This window comes from Nelumbo lutea, chromosome 8 (genome assembly GCF_056320005.1).
Source record: "Nelumbo lutea isolate HS-2025 chromosome 8, American lotus-T2T, whole genome shotgun sequence".
Lineage (NCBI taxonomy): Eukaryota > Viridiplantae > Streptophyta > Magnoliopsida > Proteales > Nelumbonaceae > Nelumbo > Nelumbo lutea.
In genome coordinates, this window is record NC_142691.1 from 8,324,788 (window position 1) to 8,343,925 (window position 19,138).

The following is a 19,138-nucleotide window of genomic DNA, read 5'->3' on the forward strand; positions in this document are numbered from 1 at the left end:
TTGATTTTGGTTAGCGAACTGCTGAACCGGGCAGTTAACCATTCGAACGGTTTTGACCATTTTATTTTTATTTTCTTATTTTTTTTTTATTTTTCTGTCAGAATGGGTCAAGCGTTCAGTTTGAACGGTCGGACCATTCGACCTAGTAACCGGACCCCTGACTGGTTCGGTCACCGGGTTGGTTTTAAAAACCATGAATTTACATATGAGACCCGGGAATCCACAATTCAAGATGACTTTATTTCTTATGCATTTTATAAAGTATTATTATATAATTTCTGCATTAAATTAAAAAACAGAGTTTGTACTTAAGAATACATAAAAAAAAAACATATAAATTTGATTAGACCCTATTGGTCCATCTAGCTCAGAATCAATCCTTGCATCACTGAATAAATAAGCCCATGCCAATGCATTACAAATAAGGCTTAAAATTTTGATAAGATACACCCAATACGGTTATCACCCAACTCTATTAACCCTTCATTCGTTCTGTTGAGTTTGTAGCTTCAGCATTTTCCAAATTGATTAGTCTCACTGCATTGTTTTAGTATACTCTATTTCCTTATTGTTATTGGAGTCTTAAGAACAATCTATGGAATGCGTGTGCCCTGATCAAAATTGGGAATAGTTCTATTACTCTTTAACACTAGGCACTTGAATACAATAGCCATTGCTTCGAAGAATTTTAGCTCTTATACAATGCACACTAAAAAGAAAGTTACGTGGAAGAAGTATTCTTCCTCCTTTCAAGGAAGAAGAAAAAAAAAAAAAAAAGAAGGAAAACAGAACAAGAAATCAACAACCTCCTTTTCTTATAAAAATATACCTTATAAACTCCTCGTTACATTGTAAGAACTACACCTTTTTGACACTGGAAACTACACCAGCATCACTTCTTTTGATGTGTGAAACATTTTAACTGAAGAACTTTGAACTTGTATATATGTACTAGGAAGTAGTGTCAGATGCTCTACAAATATATGTAGCTTCTGATTCATATATTTCTACCTCTGCTGGAAGTTCAATACTTTGATGGCATATGCATACATGAAAGCAAAGAACACTGTGAAACCAACTAAAACTCCAGCAACAGACCCAATGAAACCGGTATCATACCCAAAGTGGTCTGTGACATAGGATTTAATGCTCTGAGTCCCAACTCCAGGCACCCTAATTTGGTCCTCCAAATCTCCATATTGCGATATGATCAGCCCATAAACTGTCCATGCCACTGGACATATCCAATAATACCATATCCACCATTTGGGAATTTTCTGCAAAAACCATCAGGACACAAAACACCAAAAGCAGTTCAGCAAGCTCAAGCTATTGCACAAATAAAGATAAAAATAGTAGGTCCTCGTGAGGGAGATGAACTTACCGGTTTGGGAATGAAGAAGCCTGAGAAGAGATTGAAGAGTCCATAGAAAGCAGCTGCAAAGATGGATGCAATTTCGTGGTTTGGTGTGATGGACACAGTCATCATTCCATAGTATGTGAAGTAGAGAAATGAGAAGAAATTGATGAAGAAGAACCAGAAAAACTTTGTTGCTGTCCATTGGAAACTGATCATGGCATATACAATAAGCGTATAGTATGTGGTTTGGATGAAGACATATGGTAGTTCAGTGATCACCTATAACACATAATTCATGGTATTAATTTTAACATGTGCTTTCACTGACAAAATGCATTTGAGAAGCAACCATAGTTTCCATAGTTAATATGAGCAAGTATAAGTCCTACCAGAACTATGTTTAGACAGGTTATCATTGTCAAAGTATTGAGTTTTTGATCCCTTTCAACTTTCATAAAGAATTGAGTCAATGAAAGATTCATCTTTTTAATAATTGGAAAACTTCTTCACAACTTCTGAGCCAAAACCAAAAACCAAAACACTAATGTGTCAGAACTCAATGGTGTCAACTTTACAACAGAGGCCAGGTATGTAGAAAACCTATACCACAACTTATCAAAATGCAGAATTAAGTAGTCCATTTACTCTTTTTTAAATCCCTTCTCACCTGTGCAATGGCATATGGTAGCGCAGAGTACATCCCAGCAGCTCTTTCTCGATAAAACACTGTTCTTTCCATGGCAACAACTGGTTGTACAGTTGAACAATTGTTGATCCCAATGAACAAGACGGATGCATACATGGCACCAATAATGGTGGTCAGATCAGTTGAACTCTCACTGAACCATAAAAACATTATTTTAGATCATACATTCAGGTGTCCTGATGAGGTTTAGAATTGTTCATTTTATAACTTCTGAATATCGAAGTCCTTTAATCTATGGAATGAAAGTTATTGACACTGACCACTTATTGCCAATTTTCCAGAAAATTGTTCCGAGCATGAGAGCACAAGCCAAGGTGAAGAAGAATCTGACAAGGTTGTAATCTGGGCTTCGCCAGTAAGTCCACCATTGCTTCCAGAGGCAGGATTTCAATTGTCCCCACATTGATTGTGAGTATTGCGTGGGGAAATAGATATCTTTTGATCCTTGTGGTGGGGTGCTCAATTCCTTAACTAATGATTTGTTCCTCCTGGTGATAGTAATATGACATATATCAATTAAAAATTTAAAACCCACAAAACTTGCATAATGTATTTGTTTATTCTTTTAATACTTTCTGGGGATGGAGAATGGGGATAAACTAAAGTGATTGAGGGAATTCACTCTATTTATCAACACAAAGGAAGTTAGTTTCACTTACTGATACAAATCCGATGATTTATAGTAATCAGCAAAATCAATTCCTAGATGAACTTCAGCTGCGATAGAGCTAGCCTCCAACATCCATGCTGCAGGATTTTGCTTATCTTTGATTCTCAGGACTCCAGGAATTGCCTGCAACAAGGGAACTAATGGTTGGTGGATCGGATGAGGGGATGAGGTCATTTATTCCTCATAATGATTTTACTTCTAGTATTGATAATAGGAAGAAATTTACGCTGGTAATTGATAATAGAAAGACTGGACATAATTAATACCTCAAAGTACTCAACAATCTTGTGAGAATGTTGCCCCAAAGGTCCTGCATAGATAACTTGTCCTCCTCTTTTCATTAGCAGCAACTGGGGTAATAAACAATGTAACATATTAACTCTAATACCATGACTATATAACTATATGTATTGAAAAAGGGTAGTTACCTCATCGAAAGCTTCAAAAATATCAATGCTAGGTTGGTGAATTGTGCACACAACTGTTCTGCCTGTGTCCACCGTGTTTCTCACAGTCCTCATGACAATAGCAGCTGCTCTTGCATCAAGACCTGATGTTGGTTCATCCATGAAGATGATTGAAGGATTAGCAACAAGCTCCACAGCTATAGTCAACCTCTTCCTTTGTTCTGTTGACAGACCCGTAATGCCTGGAAGTCCCACAATAGCATCCTTCAGATTCTCGAGCTCTACTAGCTCCATTACTTCATCCACAAATCTCTGCAAGAAACATTTAGTTCAAGATTAATTTAGCATTTAGGCCTCTATAATGAAGGCACCTAAAGTATAGCATTGATTGTAGCATTACCATCTTCTGCTCATTGCTAACTTCCTTAGGGAGCCGAAGGAAAGCAGAGTAAACTAATGATTCTTTAATTGTGATTTGGGGGGAGTGGATATCATTCTGTTCACAGTAACCTGAGATTCTAGCAAATGTCTCTTGCTTTTTAGGGAAGCCAAAAATTCGGATGTCACCTTCAATGTATCCCCCTGTTTTTCTACCTGCAAGAACATCCATTAATGTTGTCTTTCCAGCCCCACTAACTCCCATCAAAGCAGTCAGGACACCAGGTCTAAACGCCCCTGTCACTTCCCTAAGTAATTGGAGCCTGTCTTCTGTCACTCCTTGTTCCTTTATTTCCTGTTAAAACAAGGTAAAAAAGCTAATTCACTAGTTAGGCCAAGTTAGAATTTGACACTCAATTCAAATTTAATATGAACAGAATATCTAGTACATCTGGTAGGGTTGAACTTTCAAGCTACCAAAGAACTCAAAACATTCAAGGAAAAGAGTCTTACAGGGGGCATTTCCACATAGTAATTTACGCTATCAAAGGACATTGCCAATGGTGTAAAAGGGAGAACCATTCCTCTCTTGGGGGCAACTCCACTCGCTGCCTCTAGCAATGAATCGGCATTTCTACTACCTTTATTGGTATTGGTTTTGCTGTTCATTTGTCGGATTGCCATTTCTCCTGAAAGGTTACGAGTTCATGTCAGGAACTTACAATTTCTTTATGAGTTATTTGATTATCAAACATTTACAGCAGGTCTTACTTGAATTATTTCCATCTGCAGCAGATAATGATTTTGGGATTGATTCTGTCTTGGGCCTTGTTGTAATGGTTCTTGGTTCCTCCTTTGTTCCTTCCTGATTGGCTTCCATGTCATTGGCTGCTTGTTCAGATATAACTGCTTGTTTCTTTCCAATTGCTAATATAAAAGAGAAATGATTATGAAGAAATTATGATTAATAGTCCAACTTAAACCAAGATAAGAGAATTCAGAGAAATAAGAGTAATTTGGCCATAACAAGTTATTTTCATATTGTTTTTTAACTATCTCTACTATAACCAGATTATCCATCTGAGGATGAAACACACAGGTTCTCCATGTAGAACAGGAAGGAGGCCAGTAACTTACGATTTAAATACATGAGTGAGAGGGTAAAAAGGACATTGAAGAGGATGGTGAAACCCAACAAAGCAGCATTCCCAATCCAAAACCAGTTTTTGTTTTGGAAGACCTGAAAGTTCTTGAGCACTTGGATACCCAATCTTGTGCTGTTATCGGATGCCTACAATGTTATGAAAGAAATATATATATTGTTATATAAGGAACAAACGGGGTGGTTTATGACCAAACAGGAATTTAGAAGAAAAAGGAAAAGAAAGAAAGAAACAGAGTAGATTCTGGTATAGCACATGACTATTGAAGAAAAAGGATTAAGAAAATATACCAATTTGTTCATCCATCTTGGAGCATACATCTCATTGACTGAAAGAGCATTGTAAGCGTATGAAAGAGGTGAAACCCAGTAACCCCAGATCCACCAGTTTGGAATTATCTCTATCCAAAAGAAAAAAGAAATGGGGAATGCTCTCAACTTTGGTAATTAAGTGCAATGGAGAAGAAACAAACCTTACTCAGGAAGTGCAGAAGTGACAATTTAACAAAAATGAATGCTAACCTTTAGGGAGGATAAAACCGCCAAGCATGAAGACAATGAGGAGAGTGAGAGCTCCACCAGTGTTGGCAATTGTCATGGTCCTGCAAACTCCAGCGATGACTCTAAAGAGCCCAGAAGCCATTTGTTGGACAAAAAATATTAGCAGAAGTTGCTTGAAGAACCTGTAGAACAGAAAAAAAAAAAAGATAAATATTCATATATTTCTTTTATTCATATATAACTAGCCAAAGAGAGGGAAAGCATCCACTGAACAAAGTAACCTGCTAGCTTCTGGTGCAAATCCAATGGTGTAATATGTCGTAACCATCCAAACCACAGACTCAAGGACGGAAATCGGAATCTTAAGTAAGAAGTTGGGAAGGGTGAAAGCCCAAGCTGGATAGAAGAGAAGGTCTCTATGCTTATAAAATACAGGAAGCCTTGTGATGGTCATGGCGATCTCGGCGAAGCCGTTGAAGGTGTTGATGATCAAGGTAAAGATAAGTGCACCAATGAAGATAGCCCCATCATCTTCATTCCTGGTGTGTAGTCTTGTCCTAAAGAACACAGTTGCTCCAAATAGAGCTGTTATGATGATCTGGACAGTCTTGAATACATACACAAAGGAGTTTCTCTTTAGTAGGAGCCACTCCCTGTCCATTGAGATCTTAAAGAGTTCCATTTTGGGAACTGAGTACTTGTTGAAAACGAGAGCAGCTCTGTGACTAGTTCTCTTGTCATAGGGGACTGAGAGCTCGTTATCGAGGCGCAGCCCCACATGGAACCTCCTGAACCGGTTCACAAACTCGGTCACTGATACATATCGGAATGGCTTGCTCTTATCTGCCCAGTATTGCTCTTGATCCTTGCTTGAAGTCACCTGAAAATATAACAATCTCAACAATGGAAGAATACTTGGCTCATTTCATAATTCATACTTGTAAATTGCACAGACTGACAGTGTGTATGTCATCCATGATTCAGTGGCTCTCGAGCTACCAATTTATAATACTTCCATTTATATATACATGTTATTTACCTCTTGCAAGAAATCAGCAATGTCCTTCCTCTCGGGGCAGCGGAAACCGCAGCTCTCAAAGAATTCAAGCACGTGTTCCCGTGGGCCCTGGTAGACGATCTGACCCTCAGAGAGGAGGATTACATCATCGAAGAGTTCAAACGTCTCTGGAGCAGGCTGGAGGAGGGACATCAAGATGGTTGCTTCGGTGAGGTGGACGACCTGCTGCAGGCACCTCACTATCTGAAAGGTAGTGGAGCTGTCCAGACCTGTCGATATCTCATCCATGAACAGCGTCTTTGTGGGCCCAACAATCATCTCTCCTGCCAAAAGAAAACAAAGGCCCATAAGAGTCGGAGGGTGAGCCTTGGCGCAACAGTTGGGTTGTTCTTTTGCCACCTGGCCAACTAAATAGGTAGAAATAAGACTGTACAACTTGGGTTGAATATTTGTCAAATTTTAATGGGCCCAAAACCTAACACAAGTTCAAATATTGTTGAAATTCTTCATGTCGGATTTTTAGTATTTCCAACCATAGATCAAATTAAGAAAGCACCGTTAGTTGTATTTAGACCATTAAATCCATGCATTATTTTCTTTCCATCCTTGGCTGCTGTTGTGTTAGTCTGATTTTGATTTTGAAGTGATCATGGATCAAGCTGTGTTGGACAAGGCTTATGGGTTATGAACTTAAAAATTATAATATCTAGGTTCGAGAATGAACTGTAGAACTGGGCCTAGACACAAGAACTAAATTGGGTAAATACATTGAGAGATATTCCCCAATGTGCGACTGTATGCCCATAATTTCGAAGTGTGTAGAGTTTTTGTTTTTAAGAGATCCTATCTTCAGATAGCCACCTAATTTTTAATTAATCTTTAACTTTTTTTTTAAAGAAAAGCCCATAGGTTAAATCATTGCATGAAATTATCAAGAGAGATAGACTAAAGAGATGGACAAAAATTTGGGCGGTCTAACGTTGGGCTTTTGCCAAAATTTAAATGGACATGGCCCGAAGCCTGAGCTCAAAAGCAGTGTAAAATGTTAATTCAGACCAAATCAGGTTGCACCGCTAGTTATAGGGCCTATCAATCTATACAGTACACGGTTAAACACTCAAGGAGAATTTCATCACTTGGAATTCCAACATTTTGGTACCACAGTGCAACCACAGAGCTCTTAAAATAACACGAAAATTTTGGTTAAAATATTCATACGTGCAGTTTTAATACCTGGTTAAATATATAGTCAACCTAATCAGGATTTTTTTTTTGGACCATGTCCTTATAACAGACGAATTAAGAAAAAGGATAAACCTTTTGTGGTTTCAGTAAAAAAGTAAGTCATCTCTAGGGGTTACCCCCTTGACCAAGAGGATCTGTTGAGGGAAGAGACAGAATCAGAGAAACAATTATTTTACCAAAATATGCTTAACAATAAATTATCAATTTTGTTTCTAAAATTTGTATTTCACTATTTTGAAATTGATAAAAGTAACCTTTATCTATGAACGCAAATAACAGTTTTGCAATCTTAAATTTTTATTTTATTTTATCTTTAATCTATGCTGAACTTTTCATTCCCATTTTGACATTAATTTGTCTCCTCGAGGAACATGAATGAGGCTAGATGTCATGTTCTCAATGCGTTCACATGTTTTTGCTTGATTCGGTCCTAGCATTAAAAAAAAAAATGTTTAAAAGGGTAAAATGAACTTTTAAAAGATTTTAAATGTCATAACAATACACCTTCCATTACTAAAACTGGTCTAAGTATGGAAGGTGAAAAAAAAAAAAGATGGGATTAAAACAGGCTATAGAACAAATAATAACGCCCCACACGTCATAAAATATATGGAACCCACATATCACTGATGTGGAGCGTTATATTGGTTCCACAGCCCGTAGTCCAGTACACAGACGTGCTCAGTTGAGTTCAGCTTCCGTCAAGGCAAGCCTATGTTTATACCGTTTCAACAGTCTCTTGCAATCTTGCAGAATATCTTTTATGAAATAAAGAACACAAGTATAGAGATATTTTCAATGCAAGGCTGTAAAGGTTGCTCGAGCAGGTTTTTTCTTGACTGGAGCTGAATTCTGTTCAGGTTATTTGAATTACAAAAAAATAATTCAATTCTAAATTACGATTGATAAATAAATTAATAGGTAAATTTTAAATGCTAAATTAGGACGCAAGTGGTGACAAAAATACTCAATTCTAAATAATGAAGGATGAAGATGAATAAATTTTAAATGCTATAAATACACTTGAAGGGTAAATTGCTGAAACCTTTCCTGAAATTTGGTAAGTGCAATTATCTCCCCTGAACTTTATGACATTATTGCAAGTAGACCCATTTGCTAGAACCTTTTAATAAGAGGCATAAAAATATCCAAAATATCCATCTAGTTACTATTGTTAAAAATAATAGTAACTAGATGATTCAATGTTAAAAATAATACAAACGTTATAAATAATCAAAAAAAGAGAATTTAAATTTACGCCTTTATCTTTAAGTGATTGATATAAAGGGCAAATTTGAAAAATGAATCAATTTTAAAAAAGAGACTGAAAGGGTTTGAATTAGCAATTCATGGATATTTTGAACGTTTTTATGCCTCTTTTTAGAGGATTTTAACAAAGGGGGTCTACTTACAATTATATCAAAAAATTAAAGAGAGATGATTACCAAACTTGAAAGGAAGTTTCATGAGCAACCAAAAAATTTAGGGGAGGTCTCAGTAATTTACCCTTTTTATACACTTGAAGGAAGGTCTCCGTATCTCACCAAAACCCAGTAATTTAACTAACAAAAAATAAAATAAAAGAAAAACTAAAAGAAAAAAAAATGACTTAACAACCGACCTGTGGTGACTCGCTTTTTCTGCCCACCCGAAATCCCTCTCAGCATATCACCTCCGACAATAGTGTCCCTACATATATCGAGGCCCAATATCTGTTTCAAATTGGGTTCACGTTAGTCTAAAATACCCTTGTAATTTTACAGATTTATTAAGACCTACCTTACAATTTGCATTTTACTGAAACACTCCTTATATCTTCTTTTTTTTTTTTTTTTTTTTTTTTGTAAAAAGTAGTTTACAATCAATTAAGGCTGTGTTTGGTTTGATGAAAAAGGTAGAGAAAAGAAGGGAAAGCTATACAACCTTTCCTTCAAACCAAATATAGCCTTAGCGTCTATTTTGCATCGTTGTCATTGCTTCAGAAAACGGTGGAAATCGAAAAGGCGTTGTTTGGAACAACGCCCAATTTGGTGTTTCCTGGAACTACCTACAGCTCATTACTGCTAACAGGGACATGAAGTGGTGGTGACAAGGACATGATGTGGCACTGGGTAATAAGTACCAATACTGAAAATGTTTCCTGGAGCATTGGTATCAACATTCCATTAGACGAAAATGGTAAAATAGCAGTTTTTATCTTAATTTCCATTCAGATAAATTTAATTGAAAAAAATGAAAATACTATTCTTGTCCTTGGTAAAATATAGAAAATCACTTCATTCAGTCCGTTTGTTCTCTATTCAAAAAAGGGTTAGGGGGTACTTTCATAATAAACAAGCATGGTCCATGCCCTTAAAACATTTTCCACTTGTTTTAGGTCTCATGTGACTAATGGAAGATCAATTAATCAAGGTTAAGTTTGGGGGTGCTTATTTGAATAAGCAGTTATTTTAAGCTAGGACAACACCAATAAACACTTATATGCATTTGAAAAATAAGCCCAAAGATAAGTATTTATTTGAAATGCTTAAAATTTGGACTTATTTTTAAGTGATTATTTTCTATATCGCCTATCTTAGCCCACCATGTCATTTGAAAATATTCATACTATCCCTGTTTAAAATAAGTGATTTTCACCGAATACTTTATAAACTTTTATTAGAATAAGCATTTATTTTTCAAATAAGCACTTCCAAACTTAGCCTACTTATAATTTACAAATATACCGATAATTTAGTAAATTCATAAAATTATAAGGGTGTTTTTAATAAATGACCCTTATAAAAATTAATGTAACAATTACATTGTGGGTCACGTAGTCACGTTTTATGGATGTAGATGGTCCATTGGCGACTTGGTCTAACAGTGCCTCTTTTACCACAAAAACGGCCGACATCATAGTGGATAGGGGCTCTTGAGACCACTCAATTAAGTTGAACTCCTGGAAAAATCTGGCAATGGAGAGCAAGGTTGTAAAAAACCGATTTAGAATTAGAACTGTTCTTGTCATAGGGTTTTAGGTTGATGATTCGACTGTTCAATTTGAATACGATCCATTACAATAAAAATAATTAAAATAAAAAACTATCAAAAACCGTTAAATGGGTTAAATGGATCGACATTTTGACTGTATAGATCAATGGGTTGTAAATCAATTCAACATTTTTTTACCAGAAATCAAATTTAGGATAAAAGGAAACCAATTGACTGAACGGTTTCCGGGATAAACAGTCTGACCGTCCGAATCAACGGCAGTTAGAAAACATTGATCGAGAGTACAGACCCATGTTCACATTAATTCATAATGTGTGTAACCTTAGATAGTCTTAAGATAGTAAGCCTTAAACAGAAGGCATACTAATCTTAAGATCCCCAGTTAATACGTTTAACGTCTGAGAGATTAAGGTCTCTGTCATACCTTAAGCGTATAGTCAGTAATCAAACTGCTCTCAACTCCTTCGATTGCGGTTGCCTAAGAAGAATATAAACTGTTGGGTAAGTAACCAAAATTTAATTGAATAGTATGTGCAATTGTGCATTGCAGAGCTCAGTCGCATTCCAATCTGTTTCTTTTCTCCTCATAACCAACCCCCTTTACCTTCATGAAGAGATCAACTTCCGCCTCGGGGAATATTCCGGTGTCCTTCTCTCTCCTCGCGAGCTCAGATAGGAGCTCTGTGATACAACCCATTATTAATTGAAGGTCGAATAATCAAAAGAGATAAATTAATAACGTAGGAGTTAACTTGATCAAATTACCATATCGCGATCCGACCCCTTGGAACCTCGCTGAGAAATCGAGTGTTTCTTTAACGGTTAGTTCCGGTACGTGAACGTCGTTCTGGCTGATGTATGCCGACGTCTTCTGCGGAACGAATTCATCAAGCCTATGCCCATTATACGTGATTTCTCCTTTAACCTGATTCATCAAAGACGAAAATATAATATATCATCTTTATCTATTATAGCACTAAGCTTTTGAAAAGCCAGGAACACAAACATGTCTAACTCGATCGACATGAAAACTTTGTTGCTTTACCAACCTTCAAGCTGGGGTCTAATTTTCCTGCCAATGCCAGAAACAATGTCGTTTTCCCAGAGGATGGAGGACCTAATAGAAGTACCATCCTGGAACAAACGGACAAAATAGATAGAGAAATTGGGTCTCTAATTAGTTTTTGGTTTTAATATCATATCAGAAGATTGTATGCACGACTCCATTAATTCACCTTGAAGGTTTGGTTATCCCAGAGGCATCTTTTAGTATGGTGAGTTTTGTTTGTTTTGCCATTCTCATTCCTAACAGGCCTAGAGCTGATTCTGCAATGTTTCTAGCGGTGTTGAGGAGTGTAGGAAGGGCTCTGCTGCCAATTTGGCAATCGGCTTCAATAGTTAAATGCTCAAATCTCACTTCAACCGTTGGAAGTTGAATTCCCACCCTGCAATCAGTATAACTTAAAGTGAGAAATATGACAAACAGAAGCTTGATCGTTCTCAGTTGAACCAAGTAAACTAAACAAACCCATACGAGTTGGCCTAGCTTTTAAGTTTCAGCCAAATCAATTAGACGATTTACCAACAACTTTGGCACGGAAAAAGCAACTATATAATGACTAAATAGATTTTCAAAAGAAAGACCACAGAAAACAATCATCTTAAATAGATTTTTCTTTCTTTGTTTTGACGATAAAACATTACAGAGATAAGTTGCCATATGACATCTAGCAACCTGATAGGCTGAAACTACCAAGTCAGACATTAAACCAGAAGGGTTAAACGAATCAAGATATTCTTTAATGCGGATAAACAATAGCACACCAAAAACAAGAATTTAATAATATCAGTAGTAAAACAAAAATGGGTTAATCGTCTTTCAACCATCACAAACTACCACAGAGTTCTCTCATCCATCTCTGGTCCATTGAAACAGAGACTAAATGCCTTGTTAGAAAAGAATCAATACCTTCGTAAAGCCAGGAATGCTTTTTGATACGAAAAATAATAATAATAGAACTAATTAAAAAAATGAGCAACAAAAACAGCTGTGGTCGAAAATTTAAATTTCTTTAGACAGGAAACGGTAAAAGATGAAGAAAGATGAAACTAACTTGTCAATTCGGTTCCTGAGCTTTCGCAGGAACTTCTCATTATCTTCTTCAGCGATCCTAAAGATCCTCTCAATGAATTCATGGCGATCGTTTATGTCAAGCTTGCGAACATCGACCTCCTTGTGGACGAACTTGTTCCCCTGGTTTTCATTTTCCATGAAAGATTTAAAGATGGAGGTTCTCAGGCGATCGTACGTCGGCAACTTCTCCAGAGCAGCCCATTTGAGAGCCTCTTCGTCTTCGTCGGCATGAGTGCTTCTATTTGAACCCATGGACCTCGCGAAGACATCTTCCACACCCCTACTACCCCTGCTTATGCTCCTACTCACGCTCTGACTTACTCGCCTTCCCGCACCCAACACTCTCTCTAATCCCTCCAGCTCCATGTTAACTGGAACTCCAACAAATGAATACTTGAACAAATAGTCTGTCGGTAAGCGTTTTGGTTAAATGAGAGAGAGAGAGAGAGAGAGAGAGAGAGAGAGAGAGAGAGAGAGAGAGATCTTACGATTCACTATTGAAATTGGGTGAAAGATGAACAAATTGGGTTGCTGGAATTTGAGCCTTAGGACTAATTTTATATCACAGAGAAGTTTTTTTACGACTCCCCTGTTTCTTCATTTCTCGTGGCCTTTAACATGGTCTCTCTCTCTTCCTTGGAAATAGAGACAGACTTTGAAAAGAAAGATCAGAGACCTGTCACAGACTCCATTTGTGAAAGAAGTTTTGGGTGTATCGCGTATTTATAAACAGCGGTCAGAATGCTTGGTGTGTAGAAAACTAATGGAGATGTAACGCTTTCAGAGCTGTCAATGAATCGGGTCTACCGATAGAACCGAAATAATCGAACCGATTTGTCAGTTCCGTAATTCAATTAATAATAATTGAATTAGGACCATTTTCTTTACTTTTTTCCTGTAATATAATTCTTGTTATTATGTGAAAATGGGTAAATTTCGAAGACAATATTATAAAAAATGAAATATCAAGTTATTATTGGATCAGACCCAACTATCCTAATTAATGATTTGTTTGGCTATGATGCATCTGTTTTATAGAACTGATTAATAATCGGATCATAGGTTTTAGACTGATCCATCCCATCCAGGTCGAGCCCAACGCAATCCATAGACGACTTGACAGTCTTAAATATTTTTACAGCACAACATGTTTTTGACCAAATCAAATTGAGAATGAAATGTATTTTCAGGTATCGTAAATTATCATGGTTCCCAATATAATGAAAATTAAATATGGGTATTATGGTCAATTTATCGATTACCTGATTTACCCTTGGTTAACTAATGAGGCCGAATTATCAATAATGTGACAGGTTAGTAACATTAGGCTCAATAATGCAAATACATATAAAATATAAGATTTTGCGTTCTATAAACTGAATCATAATTTCACAAGCAGCAACCAATAGCGCAATAATGGAAGGGGGGGTAAAAGGCCAAGGGGAATTGCCAATAAATTGCTGGTTGCAACTTATCATCTGAGAGATATTCGCATTGTTGGATGGCGTACAAGTACAACACACAATCAAGATTCAAAGTATTGTTACTCATTCTGGGACTTTTTCAATATACTTCTATAGTGGGTGTATCGGGGTCTGACCAGTTCAAGAGATGAAAGGATCTTAGACCGGCTCCTCTGAATCAATTTTAAAAAAATAAAATAAAAATAAATAAATAAACAAATATCAAAATACTCGATATGTCCCTACCAATATATCGGACGTATCGATATTTTAAAACTTACACAATTCAATTTATTATAAAGCAAGCTAAAAGGAGGTATTCACATTCAAGGCGGACCCTTTTTAATGGTGGCTCCTCATTCCTCAACATCACGTAAGGTAGGAAATGTGGAAAGTTAATTTTATTTTGGATTGGTAATAAATATAGCAAGCTTTTGCCACGAAGAGATTTTTGGGAGTTGAGGATTGTCAACTTCCTAGCCTTTAATGGGGGGTTTTGTCACCATGTCATTTGCAGTCAACTAACCAATAAAATGACAACGTTGTCTATATGCAACATTAATTTGGTGCTGCAGGGGTACCGGTCATATGCCGGAAATACATTGTATCGGAAAAACATATAATCAATCAATTGGCGTCATGGTAAACAATCAGATGAGTTTTCCTCAAAATCTATGAGTGTTTTGATTTGTCGAACTCTTTCTAATACCATAGATATTTTCACACGTTAGCCCCAATCTAATAAGCACAATATTGTAACTTGTAAGTATACTCAACGAAGTGACGAACATTCAAAAAGTGCGTTGGCTGTATTTTGCAGGAATTCGAATATGTTTCATAAAAGTGTTTTTATGAAAGTATTTATATATAAAAATGCTTTTGTAAAGGTAATTTCGTAAAAAATACTCATAAAAATATTTTTGTAAAAGTTCTTTCATATAAAAGTATTTTCATAAACATGTTTTCATAAAAGTACTTTATTTTCATAGAAGTTTTTTGGTAAAAATACTTTATTTTCCTAAAAGTAACAATATTGCTGCTAAAAGTAAAAGTATTGAAAGGCTATAATTGATCTTCTAAAAATTTATCGGGAACAATTTTGAGAGAAAAAAATTGAATAAGTGCTTATTTTATGAACACTTAAATAGAGTTAGAAATCTGAGCTTAAAAAATAAGCCCTTATTTTTAAAATAAGCACTTATTTCAATCTTATTTTTTAAACACCAATAAGTACTTAATAGTATGATCCCAATGTAAATAAACACTTATTTTAAGCACTCCCAAGCATAGCCGCCTTCAAAAATAGGCTGAAAGTATTTTAAGGAAACTCAGTGTACATGATTGGACTGATATAAATCCATGCTTTTAGCATTTAAATTGTTGCAACGAGTCCCTACTCCCTATGGACTAAAACTAACGTCTCATGCATGAGGAGTTCTTTTGACAGCACAGTTTATATAGAACGTTTATAGCAAGATTTTTATCATAATAGGCTTCGTTCATCTTAATGAGTAATTTTTCTTTTTTCCTTTTTTTTTTTACTTGTATGCACGCATCGCTTGTGATAAAGATGAATAGGGCCATTGGCATACAGGCATCGGGATATGCTGCAAATACAACCATGCATAACAGACTACGTAACTAATCACGAATGAACCCGCGGTTATCAATCATCAAACCACCATACCTCAATTAATTAACAATCCCTACGGAAGATGAAGAACATTGACCACACTTTGACCATTTGATTTTGATTCATTCCAATTACGAATTTGATCTGAATTCAATATTTTGAATTTTAGATCATATTCAAATTTAATCCGGTTCTGCTCTAGTATTATTAAAATAAAGAAAAATTTTAAAAGTTAATTATTTTTAACTTATAAATATAGGGAAATTGTCTAAAACTCGCCATGACTTTTCTGCATTTCTCTTAAATTCACCATAACTTTTCAATACGTCCAGGGAACCTCGTGTCAATAAGTTGATAATAAATAGACTAATGGATATTGGTAGATTACCATTTTATCCTTTGTTCTGTTGTAAATGAAAAATAAAACAAAACTTTGATAAAAATACAACAAAAATATATCTCAAATATTTCAGTCTAAAAATTTTTTTGCCCATTTTACATATTTAAGTAAAAACAGAGCTTCAAATAATAAAAAAAAAAGAATGCTTTTGATTCAAATCAAATTCATCCGATGCTCCACATCTACTGAAACAACATAGCTATAACTTTATCTCTTTTAAATTCAAATGCAACAAGAACCGAGATCAAGAAAAGATCTAATGTCAAGAGGACACATGGCTCTATAGGACCCAACATTCACTTCTATCAGATGCCAGTTAGATTGACATGCCATTTAGGGGCAGTTTGGACATAAAAATTATATTTATGCTGATGTGGACAACTTCTGTCAATGAACATTAACAGTGCTCTAATGGTTGGTGAGCTTTGAAAAAGAAAAAGTCACTAACATGGGGTTCCCTAGACGTTTTGAAAAGTTATGGTGAGTTTAAGAGAAATGTTGAAAAATCATGATGAGTTTTAGACAATTTCCCAAAACATTATATATGATATCTATAGTGTCCTATAAGCTCCTTATTAATGGGTCTCCTACCCAAAGTTTTAAACCTGGGAGAGGGATTAGACATAAGGCTGCAACTTGGGCCAGGTTGGCCCGAACCGAACCCAAAAAAGTTGGGTTGGGTTGGGTTGGGTGGAGTTGATATTCGGGTTAGGGTTAGGGTTGAAATTCATGAACCCGACTTTATTTCGGATTGGGTTAGGATTGGCCCCTTAGCCAACCCGAACCTCACTCTATAATACATGTCATATATAAATATATGTTATACGTAATATATAACATACATTGATTTGTTTAGATGCATGATATTTGCATAGTCCCCACCACATAGTATCATGTATTTCTTTTAAGATAATCACTTCACTTAATCCTAATCAGAAAGACTAAAACCTTAATAACATTATTTTATGTTTTTTTTTTATTTTATTTTATTCTTCATCTCTTCTATGTTGTTTTCCGCCCAAGAAAGATTTATCGTAAGGCATAACTCATAAATCATAATAAACTATAGTCATTTCTAACACTTGTTTTTCTAAATTTTGTACCAAAAGAACAAAAAAAATGTCAACAAACAAATTCTAATGAAACATAGGATTAATATATGTAGTAAAAGTTGAGTTAAGATATAAAATTGAGAAATTCTATGAGGTTTTAAGGGATGGGAAGAATGTTGGGTTGGGCCCAACCTGAACCCAACCCAACCCGAAATTGACTTTGGGTTGGGTTGGGTTAGGGTTGAAGGAATTTAGTTAGAGTTAGGGTTAGGGTTAGGGTTGGGGTTTAGAATTTAGGGTTAGGCTAGGGTTGGCCTCAACCCGACCTAACCCGGCCCGGCTTGCAGCCCTAATTAGACCTTAGACATGGAGACCATCCATCTCCATATCTCTTTGTTCTTTGTTTTGAAGTTTTCTCTACAAATATTAATCATTTGGTATCTATTGTGCATCTAATGTTAAGTTGAACAAGGATTGTCCTACTATTTCTCACTTGTTCTTTGTAGATGGAAATTAGATATTCACTAGAGCAATCATTGAGGAATGCCATGTGTTTCTAGATATCATGTATGCTAAAGAGAACTTCAAGACAGCAGATTAATCTTACCTTAATCAAGGAAAGAAGTCTTAGTAAATTCTTTGATCATGGGCATTCTTGCCTATTCTATGTCTTATTTCCTGACCCCTAAGCAAATTTGTAATGAAACGGCTAAATTACAAAGAAGATTTTGGTTGGGTGATAACAACTCCAACCAAAACATAAATTGGATCAAGTAGGAGAATGTTAGCAAAGACAAAGGGGATGGGGCCGGGTCTCGGTTTTAGAGATCCTTATTATTTCAACCGTGCCCTGCTACCTAAGTTTTCTTGGAGACTGCATTGAGGAAGATAGCCTATGGGCAAAGGTCATCAAAGCCAAATACTTAAAAATTAAAAATTTCTTATTTTCTAGGTTGTCTAGTAAAGGATCTTGAGAATGGAAAAGTTTGTTAGTTGGGAGGAATGTTCTCTTAAGACTTATGATGTTGGAGTTTCTACTTTGGTTCTAAGGTTAGGATATGGGATAACCCTTAGTTGCCTAATATGGAGGGTTTTAAAATCATGGGTCTAAGGCCAGTTGATAATGGAGTTGAACGGGATTTATGGATGAAGAGTAATCATTGGAAGCCTCTTTAACCATATCAGTAGAGCCTAAGGTTAAGATGTTTGTTTGGAAATGTTGTTCAGAGGCTATAGTTGTTAAATCGACCTTGCCCAAAAGAGGTATTAATATCTGTAACTTCTCTCCTATTTGCGATGGTGAGCTATAATCGGTTTTGATGCTCTCTACTCCTACCAATCTAGAGTTTTGGTTTGGAAGTTGTTTTAATGTTAAAATAGACCCTGATGGGGTAGAAGTGAGCCCCAATGGAATTTGGACACGTGGCAACTCTGAGAGCATCTATGCCTCCTCCTACGAGCTCCCACCTCAGTTGATTAACGCCACCCCGAACCTAAAGAACCTATCTCGAACACCCAGGGTCCACCTCGCTCTAACACAGTTTGTTGATGGCGAGTTGGGCTCATCTTAGGGGACCTGATTACTGTTCTGACCAAACCGTTGACCCGCCAAGCGGTAGCTCGGTGTACGACCCGAATTAGATCCATGAGAAAGCACACTTCACCAAGGTGAGTTGCATCAGAGGAAGCACACTCAAGTTTCACCACATATATACAGAGTGGCCATCTGGTAGCCCCACCTAACCACATCATCATTGCGCATGGCTCTCCTATCAATCAATGGGCCCTGAGCTTCCTCCATGCATCGAAAACATGGTGTGTGAGTCACCTGTACGTGTTCCACTTCAGTTCCAAGTGTCCTGCCCAAGCTCTAGGTGTCATGCCCGAGCTCCAAGTGTCCTGCCCAAGCTCTAGGTGCCATGGCTGATTTCCAAGTGTCCAACACCTCTCAAACACATATCCTTTTGGCATGAGCCCCATAGCCTATTTAAAGGTTAGTTCCTCATTCATTATAT

The 19,138-nt window shown here is 36.4% G+C and overlaps 1 protein-coding gene across 1 annotated transcript; it reads right to left on the reverse strand.

Annotated features, from left to right (window-relative positions):
* Positions 1 to 792: 792 nt before the first annotated feature.
* On the reverse strand, positions 793 to 13,271 carry LOC148842527 (ABC transporter G family member 35-like). Its single transcript, XM_088959782.1, has 22 exons — positions 12,556 to 13,271; positions 11,677 to 11,886; positions 11,491 to 11,575; positions 11,207 to 11,366; positions 11,046 to 11,122; positions 10,866 to 10,919; positions 9,069 to 9,159; positions 6,224 to 6,525; positions 5,466 to 6,064; positions 5,206 to 5,366; positions 4,975 to 5,084; positions 4,659 to 4,812; positions 4,293 to 4,448; positions 4,035 to 4,210; positions 3,544 to 3,876; positions 3,165 to 3,455; positions 3,003 to 3,086; positions 2,726 to 2,859; positions 2,327 to 2,554; positions 2,028 to 2,199; positions 1,385 to 1,639; positions 793 to 1,277 (listed from the first exon to the last, which is right to left on the reverse strand). Exons 1-22 carry the CDS (start codon positions 12,939 to 12,941, stop codon positions 1,008 to 1,010), a joined length of 4,488 nt encoding a protein of 1,495 aa, XP_088815908.1. The 5' UTR covers positions 12,942 to 13,271; the 3' UTR covers positions 793 to 1,007.
* Between the last annotated feature and the right edge of the window lie 5,867 nt (positions 13,272 to 19,138).